At 38.6% G+C, this 22,987-nt stretch overlaps 1 protein-coding gene across 17 annotated transcripts in view; it reads left to right on the forward strand.

Annotated features, from left to right (window-relative positions):
- UNC80 (unc-80 homolog, NALCN channel complex subunit) overlaps positions 1 to 22,987 on the forward strand; it is a 188,238-nt gene that overhangs the window by 147,373 nt on the left and 17,878 nt on the right. For all 17 annotated transcript variants that reach the window (XM_081051365.1, XM_081051373.1, XM_081051364.1 and 14 more), the window contains 12 exons: positions 771 to 941; positions 4,058 to 4,150; positions 5,538 to 5,573; positions 5,906 to 6,124; positions 10,909 to 11,109; positions 13,254 to 13,377; positions 14,332 to 14,457; positions 15,683 to 15,806; positions 16,533 to 16,739; positions 18,949 to 19,133; positions 19,733 to 19,898; positions 21,250 to 21,429. In XM_081051365.1, the coding sequence (XP_080907491.1) occupies positions 771 to 941; positions 4,058 to 4,150; positions 5,538 to 5,573; positions 5,906 to 6,124; positions 10,909 to 11,109; positions 13,254 to 13,377; positions 14,332 to 14,457; positions 15,683 to 15,806; positions 16,533 to 16,739; positions 18,949 to 19,133; positions 19,733 to 19,898; positions 21,250 to 21,429 (1,832 nt within the window). The remainder of the gene's footprint in view (positions 1 to 770; positions 942 to 4,057; positions 4,151 to 5,537; positions 5,574 to 5,905; positions 6,125 to 10,908; positions 11,110 to 13,253; positions 13,378 to 14,331; positions 14,458 to 15,682; positions 15,807 to 16,532; positions 16,740 to 18,948; positions 19,134 to 19,732; positions 19,899 to 21,249; positions 21,430 to 22,987) is intronic.

The following is a 22,987-nucleotide window of genomic DNA, read 5'->3' on the forward strand; positions in this document are numbered from 1 at the left end:
TCCTGAAACATCTATAGATCAGGTGATTTATGGAATACTGGGTAGAAAACTAAAGCTGATCTGAAAGTAAAATAAGGTAACCTACTTAGGATGTAAAGATTACTTGAGGCTTTACAGACTTACACGTTACTTCAAATTCTTAATTCTCTCTGCCTCATCACAATCTCCTTATCATCAATTTGGCATACTCTCATATTCCTCCTTAAACCTATTTTTGGTTATCAATCAGTGTAGAAAAATGTTGACCTGACTATTGCAGCTATACTATTTTAACTGAGTGGATATTTTGACCCCAAGTATATTTTGACCCTGACTTTACAAATATAAACATCTCCATCCTAACTATTCCTACAGTGATAAATTTTATTAAGGGATTATTTTCTAAAGCTAATTTCCATATGCCTGTTTAATTCCTTGATCAATCATTTCAAGTTGTAAATAAATCACTTTCAACTTTTCATTTCTTATTAGCATTTTATTTTATCAAAGTTATTTTCATTGAGATGATTTTCTTTCCACATAAAATTTATAATAAAGATTTAATTCATTGATTAGGTTTTTTGGGAGGACTTATTGTATTTTGGCCTAAATCAAAGTTTGCCCCTTAGAGTTTCTGTCATTTTGAGCTTTTGTGTTACAGGATTTGATCATTATTCTTGCCAGTTTCCCATGTCAAATTTCAATGTTTGTCTTTTCATTTATGCATGCTCCTAAATATGCCACAACCAACAAAAGTAAAATGTGACTTGGTTTTGTTTCTGTGGATATAGTCTTCAGATGCTGATGGTCTTGGAAGCTTTAGTCCCATGTTACCTACAAAAGCTAAAGAGGCAGACATCACAAGTGGAGACAGTGCCTGCTGCCCGAGAGGAGATTGCTGCCACAGCTGCCCTTGCAACATCCCTACAGGCCCTCCTATACAGTGTAGAGGTCCTCACCAGGTAATCCCATTGTCAGAAATGTTCACAGGCTTAAACTCTATGTATTGACTGAAAGGATGAAGGAAAAATAGATGAACTAAAACTCAGTCTTTATTTACAGATATCTGCCCAAACTCAGCCCTTTATGGCTTAAAACTCCACATGCTGCCTAAGTTGTTTGGATAAATAGTGCTAAGTACTCTGAATGATAACAATTTTATAATTATCACAATAACAATAACCATGATTGCTAAACATACAAGTACATCCGCATGTAGCTTGGTGAGTGTCTGTGGCAGTTTTAACCCAGTAGTAAACAAATCTTTTGTGAAAGGACCAATTTAGTGAATACGAAAATATGATCTACATTTCTACTAGCTCTTATTTTATGAAACATGAAATGTCTGCAATTCCAACTAAGCAGTCTTCTATTATTTTATTGTTTGTAAAGACTTGTATTTTTACTATAACTTCAAGAACTGCAGGACAAACACAAACTACAAGATTTAATTCTAATGTTAGAATTAACAGATTCTCTGTTGGGCAAGACTCAATAGTGCTGAGAAAAGAGAGCTGAGAGAGTGGAAATGGCAAAGGTAAATTGACAATAGAGTTCAGCCCTACACAGAGTTCCAAGAAGTTAGACCTGTCACCAGATTCTTGAGTGCAGAAGCAGAAGGTATTGAAAGGACAGATTTGGGGGGAGGGTGGACATAGAGCAGGGACAGAAGACTGAGGGAGAAGAGTGGGGAAGGCAGATGTAAGACACTCTACACTGCAAATGATTGACTTTTGTTCTAATTAGATGGAAGAAGATATTCTTCTCTGGAGTGGAAGTGAGGAAGCCTTCTTCAAAGGATTGGTGTCTTCTCTCCTCCCATTTGGTCACGTCCTTAGCCAAAAATTCTGCCTATGATTTACCTCCACCAAAAGCACCAACTTTCCCAGCCCCATCTTGCTCTGTTGAGGAGCAGGCTAGCCAAAGTCCCTCAGTCCAGGGAGGACTTTTTCAGCATGCACAGCAAGTGAGAGAGAGGGAGTAAGACTGTGATTCATTAAGTCGATATACTCGTATGTTTAGTTTCTAACCATAAGCTACATTGGCAACCTAGGCAGGCAGAATGTAGCCCAGAAGCCTTGGGTGGACTATCACTGTTCAAGTGCTCATATGCACCAAAAGTGAGGAGATGGGAAGCACTGGAACAGGGAACCATGACAAATTGCCTCTTCCAATGGGAAGTAGTCTCAGTGCTTTGATGATGGTTTCAGGAAAGTCCTGGGAGAAAGAACATCCAAAGGAGAAATATCAGACTTTCACTCTTCTTTCTGCACCCATCTGATTATGTCATTAGCCCCTTCCTGCAAATAGAGGAGAGAAGAGCAATCAATTTTCCCCAAGTACCACTTTAGTTATTTCTCCTTATATTAATGTAAAATCAGTGCTTCATCTTTTCTAGTTTCTTTTATAAGGATAAATCAATTAACTTATCCAAAATTGACTTAACCAAAACTCCACAAAGAATTATAGATGGAACTCTGACATTTAAAATTCTGTGGATTTAATATTCTAGTGCATTTAATATTCTTTTGGTGGAATGGAAAACTAGCCTTATTGGTTGGTTGTAATTATTCACAATAAAATTGGCTTTCCTGTTTTTACAAAAAGAAGATAAGAAGAATCACATTTCACTTCTACACTCTTAATTTCTTTATTCATGAAAAAAAATTAACAGTTATATAGGTGGTAATGCATAAATAAGGATATTACAAATGGATTATCAGGTTGGTGCAAAAGTAATTGCGGTTTCAAAGGTTAAAAATAATTGCAAAAACAGCCATTACTTTTGCACCAACCTAATAGTATTAGTTTTTCGTTGTTGTGTAATACATTACCACGAACTGAGAGACTGGAGACAAAACACATTTACTATCTCATATTGCTATAGCTGGAAGTCAGGGCAAGCTCAGCTGTTCTCTCTGCTCGGGATCTCACAAGGCCCAAGTCAAGATGTCAGTCTAGGCTCTCATCTGAAGGTTCTGGGGGAAAATCCACTTTCAAGCTCTTTCACAATTTTGGCAGAATCCAATATCATGCAGGTTTAGGTCTTTTCCTTCTGACTGTCAGCCAGGAACCACGCTTTGCTTTTAGAAGTCACCTGCCTTCTCACCTCTATTTTCCATCTAGCAATGGTAACTTGAGTCCCCATGCTTTGAATCTCTTTGACCCTAGTGAGAGGAAAAAAAAAATCTCTGCTTTTTAAAGGCTGGTGTGATGAGATTAGGCCTAGCCAGATAATCTCCCTTTTGCCATATAATATAACATAAGCATTGGAGTAACACCCAGGGGTGAAGGATTTGGGACCATCTTTAAACTCTGCCTCCACAGCAAAGCACAGAAAGAGAAGGGCTGGTGTGATTGTTAAAAGCTTCCTCACTTTCCAGCCACAGAAAATCAGAGCAACAAACCTTAAAGGGTTTATACAAGCAATTGCTTTGAAAAGCTGCTTCATTACCTCCATGTCTCAAAAGTTGATACAGAGGCAAAATTTACTTAATATTTAAAGTGAACCCTGCAGCTATAAAATGAGATGATTCAAAGAAATTTCTAAGCATCTTAATTACTGACTTATAATAGACACTAATTTACTTACTTCCCTGGGTAGTCTGAGGTATAATTTTGACTAGAAAGATTCTTTCGTTCCTTTGTAATTTCTCAGAAAAAAATAGAGTGGTTGATTATGGTGTAGGTGGCCAAAATGGTGTGTAGACCTTTACCTTTTACTTGTTATCTAGAATGGTGAACATCCTGGTTCCTGCAGAATTGAAAACAAGTGAGCTCTTAACTCTTACTTAATCAGTACAGACTTAGAAGCCTGATTTCATAAATGTCTGGTTTGAAGAGTCATAGTTTATTACTATGGTGGAAGACCTTAAATCATGGTGAGCTGATAGACACTTGGGAATCAACTTTAAAGTGCCTCTCAGAACAGAGACAGCAAAAGAGAGTGACAGAAAAGCCCAAAGCTAGATAGTGTGTCCTTTGGAAACTCCACCTTAAAACGTATGTGAGCTTCTATAACGTGAAGATTTCATAAATGTTTCTACTTCTGTTTCGGTGGTTACTGTCATTGCTGCAGGCCCATGACAGCCCCACAGATGAGTAGGTGTGACCAAGGTCATAAAGGGACCACCACAGCCAATCACACCATGTCGTCTGGGGTGAACACCAGGTAATTTACCAGCCTTATTCTTCTATGGTCTCTCAATTTTGTACAACCTGAATCTCGGCTGTTGGGAATGAAAGGAATCCTAAAATTAGTCAATGTTAAGTGTGAAAACCTCCAAGGAAAAGGAAAGAAGGTGAGAGTTTAGAGTTCAAGAAAATAACCAAGGTTTCTTTTGAAAATGTCAGAGAGAAATCCAAGCGACCTTCATAAATTGGCATTTGTTTGCATGGATATACAAAATGTTCTCTGTCTCCTGGGTGGTCTTTGAACTATTCCAGTGTTGTTTCATTTGCCTCCAAGAAAAAGGCAAATAAAACAATAATAATCAGGAGGTGGTTTCTCATTCTGGGGCAGTTATGCAGAGTCAACTTTCTTTCATCTGGACAGATTTTCCGCAGACATTTCATCCAAAGTGCTTGATGAAATGTCTCTTAAATGAAGCTTTCACGGTCTTTGACTTAATCTCCTTCCCTGTTTTGGTGTAACTCAGACACTTTAATATTTCACCTGCTTCATTCTGTCTGTGTTAACCCCTAAATACTCTAATATACACACACACACACACACACACACACACAGAGTTTACACATAATTAGCTTCTTCCTGAAGGAAGATTTAAGATAGGGCAAACACAGTCAGTTTGAAGGTTCTCTTTTCCCAGTATGGAGTATTTAGCAGAAAGATTGTGAGGAAAAACTAATTTTCCAGTCTCTTTGAAGCACATTTTAAAATCTGTATCATTATTATGTAAAGTTAGTTTATGTAAATTTCCTGCTCATCATACATATACAGTTATATTAAAAATAAAACAAATTCTAAACTCAACTATAACTTACCTGATGTGATAGTTAACTCATGCCTCGATTTCTTACATGGAGAAAAAATGATTATAATTTAAGTGATATTTAGGGGCTAGATTCAACTACTAGATGAAAGGTGAATGGAAAAAAAGGCTTCTAAAGTTCTATTATCAATCGGTCATAAAGCAATAAATCTCCATGACTGAAAGAAAGTCAGCCATATTTCTTCCTCTGATCACAAAGAGAGCATATGGTATTATAACTATAACTTAGATTTACTTTACTTTCAAAGTTTTCAAAAATTCCCCTCATTTGGCTATATTCCACGAATTGATATGTGCTTTTATATCTGTCTTTCAAAAAATTATATAGCAATGAAACAACTTTCATAGCAGCTATAATTGCAGCATATGTGGCATCCAAATGAAAGCTAAAGATTCTATATTTTAGGATTACTATATATGTATTTGTGAGTTTATCAAAATGTATAGCTTTGAGGGCTTTTCATAAGAAAAGTCCTTAAGAAGCCCTACCACAGGGGCCCCTGGTTTTGCTCTGATAGTTATGGAAACTGTTTTTCTTACTCCCAGGTACCAGGAACAAGGAGCCAAACTGCACTTTATCAGGTATGGAAAGACAGCTGTAATTTCATACTAATTCTGAGATTTTGTGATGATTGCCTGTGAGCTGAGTTAGTTTCGTTAGATTTAATTAATGGATGGCGTATTATTTCTGGGTAAATCCCAGGAACTGGCTAATGTAAAGCCACTACAATTTAGGATGTGATTTCCTTTAGGATCATAAACTTCCTTTATCCTTCAGGTGAGTTTTTCTTAGGCCACTCCCTACTGATTCATTAACATTTATATAATGAAAGAATCATATATTTTTCTTCAGTGTGATACCCTCTTCTCACACACATTTTCAGGCTCCAAGTTAACCTTTTATAATTCCCCAGGGAAAACCTTCACTTGCTGGAGGAAGGGCAAGGCCTTCCCAGAGAGGAACTGGATGAACGAATTGCTCGGGAGGAGTTCAGAAGACCCCGGGAGTCCCTGCTGAATATTTGCACAGAATTCTACAAGCACTGCGGGCCAAGGCTGAAGATCTTACAAAACCTGGCTGGGGAACCACGGGTCACCGCTCTGGAACTACTGGATGTGAAGTCCCACATGAGGTACTGTTCTTGTTTTCCTTGCCCCTGAGTGTGGACACAGCTTGGGCCATCTGTTTGAGATGTGGGTAGGGGGAGGAAGAATCCCCAGGATAAGAACGTGGGATACTCAGAATGATTTGTTTCCTGTGACTTTGATGCATATTGTATGTACAAGGCTCTCTGGGAAAACATATTGTAAGTTCGTCAAAAAGGATCTCAGAGTGGACGGGGAAAGTGCTCTTAAAGACAGAAAAGCACAGTCCCTATATTTGATCCTCAATAAAAGCGAGTGAAAGGGAAATTTCATAACCTGCATTCATAGAAAAGTAGCCTTCTTCCAAGTACTGTTTACTGCCCAGATACAAATTTTTCACAGAATTGAATGTTTCCTCTTTATTATTTTACATGAAAAATGCTTTACTGATTTCTGTTCCAGGACTTGCTCTGCCCCTACACCACCTGAGGAAGGGAAAGCGGTTTTAGCTCTGAGCCACACTTGGCTTGGGTCTGAATCTGCTTTATGCTTTATGCATGTAAAGCGAATTGTGCATGATAGCCTTCCAACGTTTCAAAACCGTACCCCAGGTAGAAATTCTGAACTGGATGGTGCCAGTCATCATTTCAAAATTTTAACTCCTGATGTGCCAGGAAGGGTCCCTAGAATTACGTATCTGAGCCCTCATATTTCCTTCTTCCTATAGAGATGCCATCTCACTTGTTACTCTAATTATAAAGGCAGTGTTTGTATTTTCAAATTCCTTAGAAGGAACATGATTCCAGAGAACCTTCCATTCGGATTTCCAACAATTGTAAAGGGGCATAAAAGTTTCTTGAAAGGAAAATTCCACGGGTAACAAAAATATTCGCATGAAAAGTTTAGTATATCTATAAAGCTAAAGATAGACTCAGGTTCTAGCCATTCAGAAATAATATTGCAGTTTGGCAAAACATGCCAACTTCCTGATTATTGACTTTGTTGTTGTTTTTTTTCTTCTTAAAATTATCCCTTAAAAATTTTGGAATATACTAAATGAGGGAAAAGCTAGAAATATATAGAGAACACAGGCCCTTTCTCCTCCAAGCTCATTTCACATTCTTTGAGTCGTTGACACACCCAGAATTCCAGAGCTTTACTCTCCCCGCTGTGCAGTAATAGAGAAGAGCTTATTTCACACGGAGAATTTCAGCTCCTGCACTGGGAAAGGGGAGGAAAGTCTGGAGTGTTAAGATCCCGTTGCCATAGCAACCCAGTGCTTCATTCAGTCCATCCCCCTTCTTTTCCTACTGATCATGGCTAGCCGATCTAAGTAATTCTGTGAACAGAGAAACATCACATTTCCAGAGTCAGAGAATCACTACTGCTGACAGCCATTTTGTACAGAGAGTGGAAAAGATTTCTGAAAGATTGATATTGTGAGACAGATTGAGAGAGAGAGAGAGAGAGAGAGAGAGAGAGAGAGAGAGAGAGAGAGAGAGAGAGACCATGATCATAGGTTAGTAATCGTCCTATAACTTGACCATCTGTATCTATACTCTTGAAGGCCTTTGGAGGGAGGGGAAAGGATGAGTCAGCGTGGCCTGGAGCTCCCTCTAGAGCCCAAACCCTATTAAAGGTTGAATGAGCTGTAGTTCAAATGATTTAGCGGGGTGCCTTGCTCTGAGTTAGTTAATAGAGTCCAGTAGATGCTAACGCTAATGAAAATGATCCATCCAAATACGGACTTCCAAGCCCCCTCCTGGATCTCTAGATCACTTTGAAATACACTGGAATGTACTGTTTAAAGAGTTAATAAAGACATTGAAATAGATTCCCCGTTTCCCCCAGCCCGCTACCCCCCAAAAAAAGAATGATCCAAATACCAAGCTAGATACTGGGGATGTAAACTAACGTCCTGGTCCTCCACATAATCACAGTCCAAAACAAGAGGCACACATAGAAAATAAGTATAATGCAGTGTTGCTAGTACTATATGTCACATGGGTATTTATGTATTTATCATTTTTCAAAGTACTTGAGGCAACTTAGAAAATTACATGATGCCAAGGGATAGAATATACAAATTAGAGAGGCAGAACAATGTGGAAAATTCAGGTAAATAATTATGCTTCTCATAAGTTTAGTACAGGGAATCCATATGACTTGATCACACTAGATGCTCTTCATGAATCATCAATTCGACTTTGAGCACCTGAGTTATCAAAGCAATGAAAGGGAAATGACCAATTAAAAAATCATATTGTTGATAAAATAAAAACAACTAGGTGCTTGGTAAAACATTACTTTTGTAAAATACAAAGAACAAGAAATGTCTCCTGGTTGGTGTTAAAAGGAAAGAGTGGTGGGATGAACAATGTTCTCAACAACATCCCATAATAGATAAAGTGCCAGTTTCATGTGGCCAGATGCCTGTTGGACCTGAAAGTTGCCATAACATCATAATGGGATCCAGCTGAGAGCAACCTATCTGGAGCCAGGATAATGTCATTCAAAAGCAGTTATTTCATGGCCCGGATCTACCGGCGGGTAGGCAAAATTTTTACTGCCAGGAAATAGACTAAATGTTCTCTATTAATGCAATTTCTCACAATAAGCTGTTGATAAAAATGGACCTGGCCACGATCTCTGGCCAGAGATACTCTGTATTGCTGAATAGGGGCAGATCCATATACTTTGACCCTATACCAATCAACAGGTATAATTAAGGTTTTCTCTTTTAAAAAATATACACATTTGGGTATATGCAGAAGTCAGAGCTAAATATATACATTTTGGAATTGTGGGCAAGTAGGTGCTGTTTAAAGTCATAAGAATGGATCATATCACTCAAGGAGAAAGGGTTGATTTAAAAAAAAAAAAACAAATGGGATTATAGAAAAAAAATAGAAAAGACATTTTCAAGAAATATTTGATGTGAGCCAAAGAGCCAAGAAGCAGTATTGAGACAATATATATGCCTGCACTTACAAAATATATGGTTGACTGCAAGGCTCTCAGGGAAAACATTCTTGATTAGATAGTCTCTGCCCTAAAGGAATTTATTGCCTCATTTGACCAACCCAAAGCTGCCAAAGCAGCCAGATAGTAGGATAGTAAGATCTGCAAATTCTCTCCTCTCTCTCTCTCTCTCTTCCCCCTCTCTCTCTCTCACCCCCTCTTTCTCTCTCTTCCTCTCCCCCTCTCTCTCCTCCCCTCCCTACCTCTCTACAGCTTCCCCTCTCTTTTCTCCCTCTCCCTCTCAAGAGGAAAATCTCTTCTGTTCTCATTGGGAAAGGATCATAGGAATGAATGTTTTTTTTTTTTTACCAAGAGGCTGTTCATGTGATAGTATAGCAGAAAAACTGTATTAAAGGAAATTTTTGTTTTATGCTTAAAGCAAATTCATTTTGTAAAATGATCAGGGATTAGAGAAATTCAGGTAATAATCTGTAAAGCGGCTCAAATTCAGTTCTAAATATTGTTTCAAGATTAAAATAGATTGATAATTTCTCAATGTTACATATAAAATAATAAGGGAAAAGAAATATGTGCATATAGGTATGCATACACACAACCTGAAAAGTAAAGAATTATTTTCTGTGTGGCACAGTTGTGAGAACAAGATAAACAAAAGAGTGAACAGGCTGTTTAAAATGATTTTTTTTAAAACATGCACATTCACACACAATTTCCAGAAGGACAATGTGAATGTTCCATCTGGAGAGAAGACAAGTGGGGATGAAGAAACAATAACTATTTCTTGACAATGAAGGGTTGCCATGGAGAAGATGGACTGAATTCAAGCTTCCAGACTAAGCATAGGAGAAAAAAACTGAGGGAACTTGGGAACATAGTATGGAGAGCTTTTTACATTGTAGACCTCCAAAGATGGGATGAACTGCCTTGGAGTTGCTTTGGATTTAATTTTTTCAGATGATCTCAATTCAACAAGAGAAATGTTGACTGAACATGACCTGTGGGCTACTTAGGCATCAGGAATGTCAACATTTACCCATTTATGAGTAGTGAATTCTCCATCCTTGGCACTAGTCAGATGGGGTAGAGCAATTCGAGTGTTAGAGATGCAGTGGCATGGCTCTGATTCCTAAACTGGAGTGCTCGTCAGAGTCTCCTGGGGAACTCTTAAACTGTAGTTCCTTTTAGGCATTTAGTCTCTCTCCTGGGGTAATCAAAAAGAAATTTCTCCATAATAAAATTATGCAGTTAATACATGAGAAGAGAAATGATGCAATATTACCATGGTACTCCTAGTAAATTAATGGATCTGTGTAATGATCACTAGTGGCAGCTGCCATACAAAGAGTGACCCCTAGGAGTCATGTGACAAATAGGAGTCATGTGCCTCCTGATGAAAGTACACATCTCCTGTGAAGTACACTTACCAGAAAATGAAAACCTACTTTGATCTAGCCCCTAGATCTAACTACCAATTGAATTAAATATGGGGAGAGTGGGACAGATTAAATGACGCTATAGAGATTTAACCAGCCAAATCCAGACTGCAGGAAATGCTACAGGACAAACAGCTAATTTCTTCAACAAATAAATTATAAGATGTCCAAAATAAAAAGCAGGCTAGGAGGAACCTACAAATTAGAAAGAGTTAAGAAACATATCAACCAATTGAAATTTATGGACCTCATTTTATCCTGACTTTTTTTTAGGTTTGTTTAAAAATTATGAGCTAATGTGCCAGAATGTTCTTAGTTCAGGAAGTTGGCGTATTGGAAGGAGGGTGATTGACATGGTGCTGTGTTGGAAAATTTTTATTGTGCCGTTTTATGCTTAAATATGAAAAACATTTTAGGTTGGCAGAAATTGCACACTCCCTTCTGAAGCTGGCACCATACGACACCCAGACGATGGAGAGCCGTGGGCTTCGACGCTACATCATGGAAATGCTCCCCATTACTGACTGGACAGCTGAGGCCGTGAGGCCGGCCCTGATCCTCATTTTAAAGAGATTGGATAGAATGTTCAACAAAATTCATAAGATGCCTACTTTGAGGTGAGGAGGTCTCCTAGTCAGCTGTTGATATTGCAAGCCTCAGAGTTAGGGTTCGTCGTGTTGTTGGTTTTTAAAGTAGTGGATCAATCTGGAGTTGATTGAGTAGCTTGAAAGTTTTCTGTTGGTATATGTGCATAGCACATCAGATATATGAATGCACAAGTAGCAGGATCTACATTTTGAGGAAATAACATATTCTTTAAAAATATATATTTATCTTGAAAAATCTATTTTTTTCTCAGCTATTATGTTCCTTATCTGCCACACATAGGGATTCGATATGTATCCTTCAGTTCCTTTGGAAATAAGGCAGGGTAGGACTTCTAAATAAAACAACTAAGGAAAGAAGCAAAATTAATTCGATGTTCAAGAAATACTGTATTTTATGTAACAGTTGAGATAAATGCCAAGCTTTACAATAATCAGCCAAGCAGCAGCTGAAAAGATCCCAGGATTGATAACAAATACCTAATTTTCACCTTTTCATCTAATTCGAATGGTACTAAGTGACTATTATCACCACCTAATCTCCATTCAGTGGCCTGAAATATCCATCGGTAGCCTTCCTCTAAGCGGATGACTCTGAACAGGTCTGAATATCTAGAGATCTGAGCCCCGTTTGAAAATCCTTAGCCGTAGTGAGCAGATAGTTCAACTGCTAAATAAAACCCACTAACTTGGAAATTTCAAGTTTCGGTCAGTGAGAACATTTTCTGTCCTTTTAAACTAAACCCAAAATCACTGTAACTCTTTGTTTGTAGTGCTTAGTGTGTTATTGGTCAGAACCTTTTCAGGTTTTAGCCTATGCTCATCTTCATTTATGCAGCCATCAGGAGTTGTTGAATTTATAAAAGAATTTGAAAGATTTAATTCTGGTAACTGATGGTTTGTTCCCATATTCTTGCATATCATGATGATGAATGCCTATACATTATTTCAAGGTTATTTATTTCAGTGGCCTGGAAATGCTTGTCCTTAAAGCACTCCTATGTTCCTTACTGGTCTCAGTGGAACATTTGTGCCTCTTGGCAAATGGCCAGTCTTCTAAGTCTTACAAGGGTGTGTCAAAATAAAGTATTTTTCTTAAATATTTTGTATCTAAAGATGTTAATCATCTCCACAGAATAACTCATTTGTCGTATAACTAAGCCCATTATAAAGAACATCATGCTTCCTAAAAAGTAGATTTCTGGATTAATGCATAGACTTGGTCAGTTGGAGGCAATTTTGTTGGGGTGCATGCTGCGAATTTGGGGTTGCTTTGGATTTAATTTCTTCAGATGATCTCAATTCAATAAGAGAAATGTTGACTGAACTTGACTGTGGGTTACTTACACATCAGGAATGTTAATATATATCCATTAATGAACATTTCCATTTGTCATTGCAGATATTTCATTTTGGTAGGAAATACAAGCTGAGAAATTATTTCCGTAAAGTATTTGGAAATAGTATTGCTATCAGTAAAGCCCAACCTGTTTATTTGGGGGCCACAAGGATGACTGTTGTGGTATTGAGACAATTACAGGACTGACTTTTATTACAGAAAATCCCATGTTCATCTAATTGGGTTAAACTACTGAAGGAAGTAGCCAAAAAATATCACTTCTTAGGAGGCCAAGAAAGAACACTTTAAATAGACTATTTTTTTTTTTTTTTTGTAATGTGATCTTTTTGGCAGGTGTTAAGCCACATAAATCCAATTAGTTGTAGTCTGGTTTAAAAGCTGATGAGATCAACTATAGTTGGATTAAGTAGATTTCAGAAATGCAGCCTGGGGTCAGATTAATTCTATGGGAGTAATTACCCATGTGATGGGTTTCCTGAAATGGTAGTCTCATCCCCTCTCAAAGTTAAAACCAGAGAACTTAAAATGCAACCCATTCATCATCTCTGTTTTTTTCTTCAATAGATTTTGTCTCATTAGTCGAATGGGGCAGGAGTGCCTCTGCCACGTTTTCCTTTCCCAGTGTGCTCTGTACTTTTGGAACAACATGGGTAAATTTCATCCCGTGTGAAGCACTTTGTTGTCTCAGACTCCCATCCTGTCTTAGATGGCGTCAGAATCACTGTCTCAATCACTTGTTTCAAACCGGTCTCCAGAAGGGAGCCAAGCTGCTAATGGCTCCTATATTGTATTCCAGGCGACAGGTTGAGTGGGAGCCTGCCAGCAATTTGATTGAAGGGGTTTGTTTGACACTTCAGAGGCAGCCAATCATATCCTTCCTGCCTCACCTTAGGTCACTGATCAATGTCTGTGTCAATCTGGTGAGTAGCCAAGTGGCAATCTTATGAAATTTTGCAAAATTTAACTCTGCTTTTGACTTCTCTGAATCGAAGATTTACAGGTCAACCACTTTGTGCCCCACCTACCCATGAAAACAGACCGCTCAGGTGACATTGAAAATAGTGAGGTGTATTTCAAGGTGGTACGTGGGGAGACCCAGGGGCTCATCCCTACACGGTGTGCTGCTTCCCACGCACTACTTTGACAATTCACCTCTTCAAGTTGCGCTGAGAGTTGAGGGCTGCCAGTTGGAGAGTGGGGTGGCGGAGACTACACAATTGGCTAGAAGTTGATGTAGTCTGGGGTGGGAGAGTTTAAAATGCAAAGAGGATTTTTTTTCCCCTGTTTTAGTGCAAAATGACACTATGAGTTGGCCAGTCTAGGATTTATGTGAAGAAAAAAAATTATCATTTATGTAATATCTAGAGTCTGGTCTCAACAAGGTTTTGTACGATGTGGAAACCATGTTAGAACATTTCATCGAATAGGATCTGCTGCTTAACTAGTTGAGCAATAAATCTGTAGTTGGAATGCCTAGTGCAAATAGAGCTGTTGCGTCATCATTGTTGTCAGCATTTACTCCATCAAAGTATCTTGACTACATTCCTTTAAGTCTACAAGTCAGTATGTCCAGTCTCCTGATTAGAATAGTTTCTGGTTCATCTCTCATTATTTACGTAGTTAGCTATAAACAACATTCTACAAAACCTTGGCTGAATCCAGTGTAATGTTTGATCTGACTCCAGACATTACGTGCCTTGAGAAGAAAGCAACAAGAACAGATCGAAAGTAACATGCCCAACCTTCAAATTATTATTATTAGTAGTAGTAGTATCATCATCATTATTATTATTATTATTAACTGAGACTCCCTTACTACGGTTGCATGAAATTGCAATAGTCAAGGCTGGTCATGTGCTTTGTTTGTATTTCAGGTGATGGGAGTGGTAGGACCTTCCAGTGTTGCTGATGGATTACCCCTTCTTCATCTCAGCCCTTATCTCTCACCACCTCTGCCCTTCAGCACAGCTGTTGTCCGGCTTGTAGCATTGCAGATACAGGTGTGACTGCCTTACCTGTTTGTCACGCTCATTAAGTTGCTGGTTGAGGCACCAGATCACGGTGTTCTCTTTTTGTTTTCTGCAAAGGCTGGGCAAAATCTGTGAAACAGAAGTGTAAACATCTCCAAACTTTTACAGGTTTGGAGCTTCAGCCCTGAGCTTGGCCCTAAGTTGTGCTTCTGTAATTCTTCTTGAGATCTCAAAAATAGCAGAGTCATTTAGTCCTGCCACAACCTTGGGAACCACTTCAGTTGTGTAAAATGTGTGCAGATACCTTAGGAAAATAATGGTTTACAGATAATCAGCTCATAAGTATTAATTAAAAGACAGCAATATTCAAAGTCTGGTTTTAAATTATTTGCAGAAAGAATTGCAATATAAAATTCTTTTCAAATGTTATTACTAGACTTTGAATATTTCAATTTTCTTTAATGATTGTGGGTTGACTGTTGTGGGTGATTTTTCTTTTATTCTCCCAGTTATTTTATTTCTTAAAATTGAAATAATCTTTCCCAAAGCAAAAAGTGCAGAATGCCAATTCCCCTGTGTGTAATTTTAGAGCATGGTGAATCATCAGAAAGCTCAGTGACCAATGGGAAGTATACAACTGATGTAAATGGATAACAGATCCATCCATTATCTGACAAACACGTGTGGTGGTCCATCATCCAGAGAATGGGTAGATAACAGAAAATAAATTAAGCAAGACCTGTGGCTATCAAGCGGAAGTGAAGGAATCACATCCCTAAAGAGATACATTTTAGTAACCTGTGCACAGAGGTCATTTCTTTCTCTCGGTATTGCCTATTGCTTTCTGATTTGGAGTAGGCCTTATGTAGGGGTCAGAGAACTTTTAAATAACTTCCACATGGAACAATGGCAATTTCTCATTTTCTTCCTTTTCTTTTGCCTCTAAAATGTTTATTGGTGGATGCATGGAGAAAATGAATGGGGAAATGTGGATGGTTTTGTATCAGAGACCATAATTTTTCATTTAATATTCAAGACATTGATGTTTTTTTAGGTATTTAGCTCTCAATTATGTCAAGCAAATGGTAAAACATCAGTTTTGAGTGAACCGTGTATGCTGCCCAGATGACGATTGAACTCATAGTTTGCAGGAGCAGCCAGCAGGGAGTCACGGTCTCCACCATGCTGTGTTAAAACAAACATACTGAATGGGTGTGGGGGTCAATTAATCTTTTTTTCTATCGTTGCTGCACAGGCTTTAAAAGAAGATTTCCCTTTAAGCCATGTGATCTCCCCATTCACCAATCAAGAGCGAAGGGAGGGAATGCTTTTAAATCTACTCATCCCATTTGTGCTCACAGTAGGATCTGGAAGCAAAGGTCTGATTAATTTAACTACAGGAAATGTATCATTGTTGTTGTGTTTTCTTAAATGTCAGGCTTTTATTTCTCTTTCCTTTTGCCTTGAAGGCCATCCCTGAAGTCAGTCTGATTGATTTAAACAGGGTTACACTAGGAAATCGATTTTTGTCTTCCTTTTCAGCTTAGCTACCCTGGGTCAAGAGTTTCTCTGCTTCACTTCTTGGAAGATTCATTCTATTTAAAATCATTTTAGTACAGCAAAACTCAGGGGTCCTTTGTTTCAGTTAACAAACTGGTTTTAATTGAAGTACAATATGAGGTGAATTGACAAGTGAATGGACTTTATAACCTACTGCCACTGGGCTTAGCATAAATCCTGCCACTGCCCCGTTAAATTCCAATATATTTTCATTACTCTTCCTTCTTGGGGGATTTTTCTTTTAGGAAAAGTTTATATCAGATGTAAAGACAGTACGTTATGAGTATCTGAGCAGAAAAAACAAAGGAGATGGAAATGGTCAGCGGGAGATGTGGCTAAGAACAAAGTCCTTGGGTGCTGACTATGGAGAAAACAACGTTATTGTCTGTAGGAGGCGCTGTGCTTGGTGGGGAAAACACCTGCATTTCTAGAGTGTTCTAGTTTGGAATTGGAAAGAGAGCTGGATTTTTCTGTGTCTGATGTGGAAAGTCTGCCTCGTGACTTGCTTTCCTTGCCGCTTCCCCTTTCTGAACTCTGCCCCTCAGATAGCCCATGGCTTGAGCAGCCTGAGGTGCAGCTGTTACTACAGACGGTCATTAACGTGCTGTTGCCTCCGCGGATTATTAGCACATCCAGGAGCAAGAACTTCATGGTGGAGAGCTCCCCCGCCCACTGCTCCACTCCTGGGGATGCAGGGAAAGACTTGCGCAGGGAAGGGCTGGCAGAGTCCACCAGCCAAGCAGCATACTTGGGTGGGTACACTCTCCACTCTCTCCTCTCTCTCTCTTTCTCTCTCTCTCTCTTTCTCTCTCTCTCTCTCTCTCTCTCTCTCTCTCTCTCTATATATATATATATATATATATATATATGTATATATATTCATATATACATGTATATATACATATATTTGTATATATGTATATATGTATTATATGTATATGTATGTAGACATGTGTATGTATATGTATACAAGGTCTGACAATTAAGTCCGCGAACTTTCCATCGTCTGGAAAGTTGGAGAACTTAATTGTCCCATCTCGGATACATAGTACTTATTTATGTTCCATTTTGACTCAAAAAATATTTTAAAAAACCTCAATCACAAAAGTATTTCAAGAAGCCATTTGAGTAAAAAGCATCCCCCTTGCAAGAGTCTGGTTTCTTTCAGTAAACACATGCCAAAAAAACAAAGTACATTCATGTCTGTGATGCCTAAATTACTTGGTTATTTTTGTAACAGTGTCTGTCTGGGCCTAGACTCTCGGACAAAGCCTTGCGTGAGGTTTGGGGTTGCACAGAGGATAATGGAGACAAAGGGTTTCACATGTAACACAAGGATAGGAGAAAACACTAGACAAGTAACTATTTTTAGTTCTCTCTACTTTCTGCCTCTTTAATGAAGGCGGGTCCTTTGGTCAGCCAAGCTACTGGTCCTCTATTTTACATTTATTTTCACATTTATTTTGAGCATTACTTTACACTAAGTGATGTTTTCTATACTTTACATCATCATCACACTGAACACTCATAACAACTCTAAGAAGTAAATGTTCTTCTCATTTTCAGAGTGAAACGCTTAAGGCCCAGAAAAGTTGTCACTTACCTAGTCACACAGTTAATGAGTGGCAGAGCCAAATTTCAAATCCAAGCCACCTGGTACCAGAGTCCCTATTCTTGAGCCCTTTGTTATCCTGTGTGTGTGTTGTGCTGATAGAAGTAAAAGTAGAAAGCAGGATGGCAGACACCCAGAGAAGGCTAATGGGCACATAATAGTACAAATGTCACCAGGATCAGGATAGAGAAAGAGGAGTGTTGCTTTTTGTTCATTTGTTTGTTTAGTTGAGGGAGAGGAATTGAGATGAGTGATTGCTAAGAAAAATGATATTTTGTGGAGGGAGATGGGTAAAGAAGAATTTTACAACATCTCTCCTTCCGTGTCATGTGGCATGGTTTTCCCCTGGAAGTGCCCTAAGTGGTAAAGGCATGTGTGACTCTTGAGGACTTTAGGGAGTTGGATTTGTGTGTGTCTTTTTGTTGCTGAGATGGACCTTAAGACGGGACCCATCAGGCCCAGGTTCCCTTGACTGCTCCATGGCAGACTCTGTGGGGAGAGCTGGGGTGGCAGAGGAAGCTCCTGCTAATCTTTGATATCTCATCTTTATAATATTCTGGTTTGCCGTGACACACTGTTTGGAAATCTGCTTCCTGGAAAAAAAAAAACAAAAAGAAAGAAAAAAGTAGATTGTGACAGGGCTGCCAGAATCTGGGAAGAAAGAGATATTGTAAAAGAAATCTAACAGGGTTTAGTAATAGACATAATGTGCAATAAGTGTGTGGGGGGAAGTGGGAAGGAGTTATTTTATCTGGAAGGATATACTCAAACACACCTACTGATTACCTCTGGGGAGCAGTTTAGGTGGGATCCTAAAGGGAGCTGGGAAAGGAAATCACTTTTCTTTTAGTTGTACATTTATGCATGGTTTGATTTTACTTTTAATAACAAGACTATATTATTTCTATGCTTAAAAGAAAAACACTATTTTAAAACACCCACGTTGCAGTTTAGGATGTGAGTGATATGCTGGTATTACCATAAAGCCACCATGATAAAAATTTTGGAAAGCAAAATATTAGCTACACATTATGTTTATAACATATTTCCTTTTAATTCTATGAACTGATTTGCTCTGCATTTTCCAAAATAGCAGTTAAATGTACCTAAGAAACGTATTTGTATTCTCCTAATCAGAATGAAAACATGTTTACCACACAAATTTTTGCCTTGCTATCAGAACACTCTTGCTCAGGTGTACGTGTAAGTTTTTGGAACCATGGAGAGAGTTTAGAAATTTAGACAATGTTCTGCTACATGAAGGGCTGAAGGTGTGAGCATCTGGGCATGGGCTGGGTTCCTCGAGGTACAAGTATGCAGGCTTACTGTCCTCTCTTCCTGGTGTGAAGCACTGAAGGTGATTCTCGTCTGCTTTGAGAGGCAGCTGGGAAGCCAGTGGTACTGGCTAAGCCTCCAGGTAAAGGAAATGGCCCTGCGAAAGGTGGGAGGCCTGGCTCTGTGGGACTTCCTGGACTTCATCGTGCGGACCCGAATACCCATCTTCGTGCTCTTGCGCCCTTTCATCCAATGCAAGGTATGTTGTGGACTTCTCCCAGAGGTGACAAGCCCCACAAATGTGCTGCTCTCCAGATTAAGGCAGGATTACTGCAGCAGTGCTCATGGGACTCACTATAGCAAATTCATAGGACCTGTTAATACCAAGCTTGGTGAGAAAACAGCTCAAAAATATATCCTAGAGGATAAAATTTCGTGTTAGAAATACCTGCCCAGTCTATAGAACTTTGCCTTCTCCCCACTCACCTCCTCCCTTCATCCCCCCCAAAAAAATGGACCCAGTGGAATGATCTGGAAAATGTTCTTTCTTTAGTGGCATGACTGAGAACTGATTTTAAATGAACATGAAAAAGATAAGATACTTAAAGCTCTTTTCTTTTTTTTTTCCTCTGAGACCCTCAGTGTTCACCCATCCTTTAATTCTTTTCATCCCCTGATTTCCTGGGGCAGTGATTCAAAGCAATGTATTGATTAAGCACTTCCTGTATAAAGCACTCTTCTGAAAACTTCATATGCATTAGCTCATGTAATCCTCACAACCACTTATGACATAGGTACAATAAGTAGTCCATTTTACAGATGGGAAAATTAAGCACCTCTTAATTGCCTTCCTTCCAGCTTCTGGCCCAACCCGCAGAGAATCATGAAGAGCTTTCTGCCCGGCAACATATTGCTGACCAGCTGGAGCGGCGCTTCATTCCACGCCCTCTGTGTAAGAGCTCCCTCATTGCCGAGTTCAACAGTGAACTAAAAATTCTAAAAGAGGCAGTTCATAGTGGATCAGGTGAGTGTGCATCAGGTTTTTTTCAATTGGTTTAACCAATGGCATTTACCACCTGCAGAGAATGCCCCTGTCCAGGTTACCCCTCTTTTTGGAACCATGTGCAAGTTAGCTCTTCCTGTACTCAGGTAGCTAAGACCATGTGATCACTGTCAACAACAAAATAAATCAAGGGAGTATCATCTGAGTTTAATTTTACTCCTTTTCTAAACATCTTCTACAATTTTCATTTCCGTAGTTAAGCTCTTTCTTGAATATTTAACTAGAAAGAAAGCATTTTAAATTCTTGCCTGAATTTTTTTTTTAAAAGAGGACTCCCATTCACTGAGCACCTATTATATGGTAGATGATTTCATAGGTGTTATTTTATTTAATCCACACAAATACCTGCAAGGTGCATAACTGAAATTCCATTTATAGAATGAGGAAACAGACTCAATAGAGGAGAATTAACGTACACACATGACAGTGACAACAGAGAGGGGACTCTAAAGCAGGTCTGTATGATTGATTATAAAGCCTTTAACTTTTCACAGATTGGAAGGAAAGGGGATTGAATCAGAACTGGCAGATGAGGAGGTACTTGGTTTACATAATTGACAAGATTTTCTTTGGGAATGCTTTTACTTTTTACGATTAAGTTAACAGATTACTGAGAAAGGAAGATAAATTACTATCTGCCATTAGAGGGCAGTCATTACCCATAAGTAGAATATAATATGTGTGGCTTTTTTCTTTTATTGTTGCCTGCAATGTATTAAAGACAAAAAACTTTTGTCACATACAACTTGGGGCAATTTCCACAGAGCCATTCAAATATTCTGCTTTATAATAAAATAACCTGACATAGAACCCAGGGGGTATTTTATTAATTGTGATTTTCAGAAAAGGAGAATGGGAGCACAGTTTTGATTATGTATTCTGATTTTGATGGTGAGGTTCCTATCAGACAATGTATTTATTACTTCTATATGCAGCGCGTATTTCTCAGTAAAATCTGCCAACTTGAAAGCTATAATTCACGTCAAAATTGATTTTCATTCTACCAGCCTTAGAAAATGAAATTGAAAAGCATTGAGAGAAGAAGCAATGTCAAAGCATTTTACACTGGTAGAGATCTCATGCTCCCACTGTTCAGTTTATAAGTATATCAATGGTCAATTCGTCTTCTTTTATTTTTTTTTAATATTCTCACTTCCATTTGCTACTCTGTCCTAAAGATCGTTTATCTGGGACACCCCATTTAACTGATCTTTCTTTAAAAATGCAAGTGGTCAAGGAGGCATTTGAAGCAAACACTTGTTTTCTTACAAGATCCTCCCATGGATTTCCTTTGTTCTCTCAATCCCCCCAGCCTACCAAGGGAAGACATCCATCAGTACCGTTGGCACTTCCACCTCTGCGTACCGCCTGAGCCTGGCCACCATGTCCCGTTCCAACACGGGCACTGGCACGGTCTGGGAGCAGGACAGTGAGCCCTCCCAGCAGGCTTCACAGGACACCCTGAGTCGGACTGATGAGGAGGATGAGGAAAGTAGGTCATCCCACAAAATCCAGCAGTCAAGGGGGGCGAGGGTGGGACGCATGTGTGACTCAGCTTGGCCATGCGAATGAGGGCTTGGGAAGGATTTCTGCCTTTCCAACTTTTTTCAGTTTGATCCCCTGTTCATTTTATAAAAAGGATTTAAAATCAAATTGTGACTGATTCCCTGATTCCTACTGCCTGTTATTCTATAAATTCCTTGATATCCTTGGTCATTTGGAAGGAACTCAGACAAAAAGTAAATTTTTAAAGACCCCTAAATTTTCTTTGCTCTTATACAGAGGGTGCCAAAAAATGTATACACATTTTAAGAAAGGAAAACTATATTAAAATTGTACTACTCAAAATATACCAATAATCAAAGATGAATACATGTCATGTTTGACGTCTGCAATGACAAGCGGTGCTCAAAGTGGTTACCATCAGCGTCCAGACACTTCTGATTACTGCAAACCACTGCTTGAGCAACGTTGACCAAATAACTCTCACTCAAATTGTGCTTAAGTAACTAAGGGAAGTGTTTATTCCCCTTTCTCCTAGCTGTCTTGCTTAGAGAGCTGATTAGCACTTATGTGATCCCATTGGGCAAGGAAAAGTGAGTCATGCTTATGATAAGGACTCAGAAAAGACCACTTGGCTTATGCTATCTAGAACATGAACCAGCAGGCTGTCTTGAGGGAATATAACCCAAATTTGAGTTAAGACTCTTTCTAGCAACCCAGGAGCTTCTAATGCATGTGCTTAAGATTTGGGGTTATAAAATGAGAAAGTAGGTTTTAAGTAAAAGGTGAAAGTTTCCATTAAATACCACTATTACTTAATGTTTTTGTTTAAGTTGCATTGATTATTTTCCAAGTGTTTTAATGAAACTCAATAGAACATTTATAACAAACTGTGCTGCCAATGCCTTAAGAATGAAAACAAAATCTAGAGCTTCACTCAGAGACCCTCCATACCTAAAAAAAAAAAAAAAAAAAAAAACACAAAAAGCCCCATTCTGAACTAAATTAAATGGAAGACATGGGAGTTGAGGTTAGAATTTTAATTAACTAAGATGAATGAAAGTATTTCAATACCCTACTACAGTTGGATGTGTAGGCGAGGGAAAGAAATAAAATCCTTTGTCAAAACACTTACTAGTAGTGGTTCCAGATTTAGTTTCAGGGTTAATTAGATAACAAAGTGATATTCATATTGTCCTGCACCCAACGGACATACTTGTTTCTAAATCACCCTGGTCATATTAGGAAAATCTTGAAAAATCTTTTTTTTAATTTTTCAATTACAGTTGACATACAATATTGTATTAGTTTCAGGTGTACAACATAGTGATTAGACATTTATACAACTTACAAAGTGCTCACCCCAATAAGTCTAATACCCATCTGACACAACACATTGTATTACAGTATTATTGACTATATTGCCTATGATGTATTTTACATCCCTGTGATTGTTTTTATAACTGGCAATTTGTACATCTTGATCCCTTCCCCTTTTCACTCTTCCCATCTGTCAACCATCAAAATGTTCTCTGTAGCTATGAGTT

The sequence above is a fragment of the Rhinolophus hipposideros genome, assembly GCF_964194185.1.
Source record: "Rhinolophus hipposideros genome assembly, chromosome: 6".
NCBI lineage: Eukaryota > Metazoa > Chordata > Mammalia > Chiroptera > Rhinolophidae > Rhinolophus > Rhinolophus hipposideros.